This window comes from Anguilla rostrata, chromosome 9 (assembly GCF_018555375.3).
Source record: "Anguilla rostrata isolate EN2019 chromosome 9, ASM1855537v3, whole genome shotgun sequence".
Taxonomy (NCBI): Eukaryota; Metazoa; Chordata; class Actinopteri; order Anguilliformes; family Anguillidae; genus Anguilla; species Anguilla rostrata.
The window spans coordinates 37,793,689-37,800,485 of record NC_057941.1 but is presented as its reverse complement, the minus strand read 5'-3'; the positions used below and the strand labels follow the sequence as shown (position 1 = coordinate 37,800,485).

General features: G+C 50.0%; 1 protein-coding gene across 1 annotated transcript in view; it reads left to right on the top strand.

Annotated features, from left to right (window-relative positions):
• Positions 1-5,529: 5,529 nt before the first annotated feature.
• scn4bb (sodium channel, voltage-gated, type IV, beta b) overlaps positions 5,530-6,797 on the top strand; it is a 155,673-nt gene continuing 154,405 nt past the window's right edge. Inside the window, exon 1 of the mRNA XM_064352054.1 lies at positions 5,530-6,239. Coding sequence (XP_064208124.1) covers positions 6,209-6,239 — 31 coding nt within the window. The 5' untranslated portion in view covers positions 5,530-6,208. The remainder of the gene's footprint in view (positions 6,240-6,797) is intronic.

Here is a 6,797-nt window from a genome sequence, read left to right as displayed (position 1 = left end):
GCCCCGGAGAGGCTCCCAGATCCGCCTCGAGCCCCGGAGAGGCTCCCAGATCCGGCTCGAGCCCCGGAGAGGCCCCCAGAGCCGCCTCGAGCCCCGGAGAGGCCCCCAGAGCCGCCTCGAGGCCCCCAGAGCCGCCTCGAGCCCCGGAGAGGCCCCCAGAGCCGCCTCCAGCCCCGGAGGCCCCGCCTGCTCTGACCCTTCCGCGGAGGCTGCCTGCTACACCCAAGTTTCGGGCTTTACTTGTGCCTCGAGCCCCGGGGGGGCCTCTGGAGCCGCCTCAAGCCCCAGGGGGGCCTCCGCAGCCGCCTCGAGTCCCGGGGGGGCCTCCGCAGCCGTCCAGAGCCCCGGAGAGGACAACGGTCCCATCTGTTGTCCCGCAGGGGCCGCCGCAGACTGCTCTGGCTGCCCCGCAGGCTAAGCCACCTGCCTTGCCCCCTGGCGTTCGTGCTCCCCCTGGCGTTCGTGCTCCCCCTGGCGTTCGTTCTCCCCCTAGCGTTCGTGCTCCCCCTAGTGTTCTCGCGCCCCCCAGTGTCCGTTCTTCCCCTAGTGTTCTTGCTGTCCCTAGTGTCCACTCCTTGCCCCCTGGCGTTCGTGCTCCCCCTGGCGTTCGTGCTCCCCCTAGTGTTCTCGCGCCCCCCAGTGTCCGTTCTTTCCCTAGTGTTCTCGCTCCCCCTAGTGTCCACACCTTGCCCCCTGGCGTTCGTGCTCCCCCTGGCGTTTGTGCTTCCCCTAGTGTTCTCACGCCCCCCAGTGTCCGTTCTTTCCCTAGTGTCCTCGCTCCCCCTAGTGTCCACACCTTGCCCCCTGGCGTCGGCTTCCCTGGCGTTCGTGCTTCCCCTAGTGTTCTCGCTCCCCCTAGTGTTCGCCCTTCCCCCAGTGATCGTCTCTCCCCCGGTGTCGTCGCTTCCCCCAGTGGTCGCCTCTTCCCCGGAGTCTGTCCTCCCCCCAGTGGTCGTTCCTCCCTCGGTCTCGTCGCTCCCCCCAGTGGTCGTCTCTCCCCCGGTGTCGGTCCTTCCCCCAGTGATCGTCTCTTCCCTGGAGTCCGTCCTCCCCCCAGTGGTCGTCCCTCCCCCGGTCTCGTCACTCCCCCTGGTGTCCATTCTCCCTTTGGTGTTCGTCCTCCCAACCGTGTGTCCGTGTGTTCCCCGGCCCCCCTGTCTAATTGTCTGCCCGCCTGTTTGTCTGTTGGTCTACCCGTATGTGTGTCAGCCAGTTTGTTGGCCTGTTTGTCTGCCCCCCAAGCCGTCAGCCCAACGGCCAACGTGTTTGCCCGCCTGTCTGCCTGTCTGTCAGTGTGCCAGTCCGCGTGTGTTTTGTCTTGTTTGCCTGTGTGTCAGTCCCTATGTCAGTTGTTGGGCTCCCCCCTCGCCTTCCCTGTCTGCCTGTCCCTTTGTGTGTCCGTCGGTGTCGCCGTGTGCCTCCCCGCCTGCTTGTCCCTGTGTCTGTCCTTGTAGGTCTCCCGATTGTGCCAGTATCTGGCAGTCTGTTTCCCCCTCAGTCTTGTCCAACCCAGTCCAGTGTTGTCGTGCCCCGTCTCAGTCCTGTCCTGTATGTCTGCCTTGCCCCTGTCCAAGTCCCCCCTGGTTTCCTGAGTCCCCCCTGGTTTCCTGAGTCCCCGTGTCGCCGGAGTGCGGGCCCTGAATTTCCCCATGTCGCCCGGAGTGCGGGCCCTGAGTCTCCCCCGTGTCGCCCGATGTGCGGGCCCTGAGTCTCCCCCGTGTCGCCCGATGTGCGGGCCCCGAGTCTCCCCGTGTCGCCCGATGTGCGGGCCCTGAGTTTCCCCCGTGTCGCCCGATGTGCGGGCCCTGAATTTCCCCGTGTCGCCCGATGTGCGGGCCCTGAGTTTCCCCGAGTCCTGCCCAGCCCTGAGTCTCCCCGTGTCGCCCGAGTCCTGCCCAGCCCTGAGTCTCCCCGTGTCGCCCGGGTCCTGCCCAGCCCTGAGTCTCCCCGTGTTGCCCGGGTCCTGCCCAGTCCCTAGTCCTGCGTCCCGTTCCAGTCCCGTCCTGTTCCTGTCCAGTCCTGTTTCTGCCCCGAGTTCCCGTCCAGCCCCGAGTTCCCCTCCAGCCCCGAGTCTTGTTCTTGTCTTGTTCCTGCCCCAGTCCTGTTCCTGCTCTGTGTCCAGTCCCTGTTCCTGTCAGAGTCCTGTTCCCGTGTTCTGTCCCTGTTCTTGTCTTGTCCTGTCCCCTGTTGGGCCGCCAGATGGCGGCACTTCTGTTTTGTGTCCTGCTCCCTCCCTGTTAATTGTATGATTGTTTCATTGTCTCGTTATCCCATCATTGTTCCCACCTGTGTCTTTTCCCCTCCTTCTGGTTTGATTGTTTTTTGAGTTCACCTGTGTCTTGTTATCCCTTGTCTATTTAAGTTCTCTGTTCCCTTGACTCGGGTGCTGGTTTCTTGTGTTTATTTCCGATGTTGCAAACTGTATGTACCTGCTTGTATTTTGTACCTGACTGTGTTTTGTTTGACCTTCCCTTGTGCTCTGCCTTCCCGTGTTCTGCCCTGCTTGTGTTTGTTCCCGAATTCTATTTGTTACAGACCGTTTGTACCTGCCTGTATTTTGTTCCTGACTTGTGTTTCGTTTGAGCTTCCCTTGTGCTCTGCCTTCCCGTGTTCTGCCCCGCCTGTGTTTTTGAGTTCCTGTTGTTTTCTGTTTCATTAGATTATTTTTTGAGTTTGTGTTTCACCTGCCTGTATTTTGTTCCTGACTTGTGTTTTTGACCTTCCCTTGTGCTCTGCCTTCCCGTGTTCTGCCCTGTCTGTGTTTTTGAGTTCCTGTTTTCTGTTTCATTAGATTATTTTTTGAGTTTGTGTTTTAGCCCATTGTGGCCTTGTCTGTTCCCCGTTTGTTCACCTGTCGTTAGTAAAGTCTTTGTTAATTTTCCCTTTTTGAGTTTCGTGTTTTTTTTTCCCCCACTCTGCGTCTGGGTCCCAGCACCCGTACCGTGACAAATATACAATTATTATGACATTAAGTTGTAATTTCCACAGATCTCCAAATTGCTGCAGGAAAACATTTTCATGTTAGGTGTGCAGTGTCAGCATTGTTTTAAAGCTGTTATTGTTAAATAGTTTTAACAATATTAAAATTATTCAATATTGCTCTAAATGGTTTTAGAAATTGCAGCACCTTTTATATGGAGTCCCACCATTTCAGGGTTCCAAAACATTTGGGATAAATGGCTTCAGGTGGTTCTGATTAGTCTGGTGTGTTCAATTGCTTAGTGCAGGCATAAGAGATCTTTCAGTATCTAGTCTTGATTCTTGGCTCTTGATATCCAGTGTGCCAGTGAAAGCCAAGAAGCAAAGTCTTAGGAATAAGAAAAATTGTCCAAAAAAAAAAAAAAATAGGTGAAACCATAGGTTTACCAAAATAAACTGTTTGGAACATCATTAAAAAGGAAAAGAGTTTGGTATTTGGAAGGGAACTTGTAGAGTAAGGAGGACCTCTACAGTTGATGACCACATTACATAAAATATCTTAGTAAGGTGTTGGGCCACCTTACTAAGAGGCAGTAAATGTGGCAGGCATACATGCCCAAACAATAACAACCCCACCACCATGTTTCACAAATGAGGGATCTTGGATCTTGGGAAGTTCCTTTTTTCCCTCCACATTTCGCTCTTGCCATCACCCTGATACAAGTTAATCTTGGTCTCATCTGTCCACAAAACCTTTTTCCAGAACTCTGAAAGCTCTTTTAAAAACTTCTTAAAACTGTAACCTGCCCTCCTGTTTTTGCAGCTAACTAGTGGTTTTGCATCTTGCAGTGTAGCCTCTGTAGTTCTATTCCTGAAGCTTTCTATGGACAGTAGTCACTGACACACACACACTCTCTTGTACCTGCACTAAGGAAGCAATTGAACATGCAGTGCCATGAAAAATGATTTGCCCCCTTCCTGATTTCCTCTATTATTGCATATTTGTCATGCTGAATGGTTTCAGATCTTCAGACAAAATGTAATATTAGACTAAGGGAATCTGAATAAACACAAAAACCATTTTAAAAATTATTATTTCAGTTATTTAATGAAAAAGTTATCAAACACCCATATTAGCAAAAAGTAATGAAAAGTCATTTCCCCTTTAAACTCAATAACTGGTTGCAACACCTTTAGCAGCAATAACTACAACCAAACACTTCTTATAATTTGATGGAATTTTAGCCCAGTCTTCTTTCCAGAACTGCCTTAATTTAGGCAAATTTTTAGGTAGGCTTTTGAGCACAAACTGATTTTTTCAGGTCCTGCCACAGCATCTCTATTGGGTTCAGGACTTTGACTAGGCCACTCTGAAACCTAAATTTTGTTTCTTTTCAACCTTTCAGATATGGACTTGTTTTTGTGTTTTAGATCATTGTCTTGCTGCATAACCCAATGGAATGATGACTGTGCATTCTCCTTTAGAATTTCCTGGTATAGTACAGAATTCATGGCTTCTTCAATAATGGCAAGTTGTCCAGGTCCCAAAGCAGCAAAGAATCCGCACACCATCACACTACCACCACCATACTTGGCTGTTGGTATGAAGTTATTACTGTGAAACGCTGTATTTGCTTTGCCCCAGACAAAATGAGACCCGTGTCATCCAAAAAGTTCCACTTTTGACTCATCTGTCTATAGAACACTATCCCAGTCCCTTTCTTATAGTGGAGTCATGAACACTGACCTTAGCTGAGGCTCACGATGCCTGCAACTCTTTGGATTTAGTGACTTCCATCTAAGTTGAGTTGTCCCGTCGATATATTTTGGCTAGCTCCTGGGAAGATTCCTCTCTGTTCCAAATGTTGTCCATTTGGAGATAATGGCTCTCACTGTGGTTCAGTGGAGTCCCATAGCCTTAGAAATGGCTTTGTTAACCCTTTCCAGACTTTCCTTTGATTGTGATATAGTGTGCTCACAGAAACTTTGTGGTGACATCATGGAGCCCTGAGATGTGGGCACTATATATAAAAAGTACTGTCATTTTTACAAGGTGAAACCAAAATTTATAAAAATAACTTTTGATAAAAGCTGAGAATCTGAAGTTTAACCATGTGAATTGTTTGATTACAAATCTAAAATATGTGTTTGTCCCAAACAATATTGAGCTCTTTGTATATATATATATATGAGAAAGAGAGAGAAAGTCTATGAAAGAAAGATGTAAGCATATCTTTGTCCAGCAGAGTCAGCAAATTGGGAATGAATGCAAAACTGTTCTGTAAATACAATTTCTTCTTCTTCTCCAACTGTTCTGTTCTATGAGACTTCATCACAGTCTGCCAGCTGCACTGCAGAAAACCTCTGATCGTGCTTTCCTCAGGACAAAACTGCCTGCGTCTGCAAGTACTGCACTGGGGGGGGGGGGGGGGGGCAGGCACAGAGCCAAACAAACTGAGGAAAAGTTGACTGTAATCCGGTCACTGGGTACTTGGGGAGGGAGGGAGGGAGGGAGGGAGGAGGGAGGGAGGGAGAGAGAGGGAGAGAGGAGAGAGAGAGAGAGAGAGAGAGAGAGAGAGAGAGAGAGAGAGAGAGAGAGAGAGAGAGAGAGACCTGAATCTTATAGCAGCTAAAGCGGGCAGAAACTGGACCCATCTATTATGGAACAATTCTTATCCCAGAGCCCCAGTGAGATCTGACTTGCAGGTGTGCTCCTCCTCCAGCTCTCCTTGCATCTTTTGCAGCTGTGACATGCATACTGCTGGTTCTGCTGCTCTGTATGTGCTTGCTCAGGGGTGTTGGCTGGTGAACTGCTGCTGCTCACTGCGGCTACGCATCCTCCTCTTCTGCACCTGTGTAACCCAGGAGACGCAGAGAGAGAAAAATCCGGAAGCCCGTTAGGATCCCTGCGCACATATATGCAGGCAGATCTACTGCCTTACCTTGTTCTCTGTCCCTCTCTGTCTGTATCTCTCTCTCCCAGAACCAATTGCCTCCAGTGCTCTCTCTCCCCATGTAGGAAGCTGTCACTGGGAAGATAAGGGGAATATTCTTGTGCTGCTGCAAAAAGATCTGCAGTCCTCTCTTTTTTTGTTTTTGGTTGCGCTGTGTGCCCCCCCCCCCCCCCATCAGCCTACTTCTCCCAGCATCCACTCTCTCCACCCCATCCCCAATTTGGCTAAAAGTGTTCTGGAGTGCTGACAGACCAACAGTAGAACAGAAGAAGCAGTCGTGGAGTTTGGGAGACGGTGGTCCCTGTACTCGGGTGTGCACTCAAGGGAACCAGGTCATGGCCACGCTGTTCATCGCCCTGACGCTCGGTAAGGCAGCAAGATGACTTAAAAATTCTATGTTTTATATCCATCGATCTCCTCTTCCGTGTGCTGTTCCTGTCACTCAAGGACACCAACTCCATACAAGAGACATTGCACCAGTTTTTTTTTTGGCAGAACGTGTGTTCATTTCTAGTCATTTATAGCTTTAAACTGCCAATTTAAACTGCTTCAGAATTCCTTAATTGTTTCTGAGAAGCTTGAAGCTGTCCACCCTGGAAAAGCTTCATTTTTGGCACATTTGCAGTTGAATGTGCAGTTGTGTTCATTTTTATTAGTGGGTTATTGTGGAAAGTTTTTAAGGTGCAGTGCTGGGAATCTTTCCAGAAGTGAAAGTATGTGTTGTGTATGTATGCGTACAAATCAATTACAAAATTACAAATCAGTGCTGTGATGCAATGTTTAAAAAGTTGCCTACAGTTACTGTTAAACTGGGATAGTTGAACTCTTTACTTTTCTGTTGTTAGTATGCGGAAACATGCACAGATACCGGAGGTACATTGTGACGAAGCATGTGATCTCAGGTAGCAGACTCAGTCCCAGTCT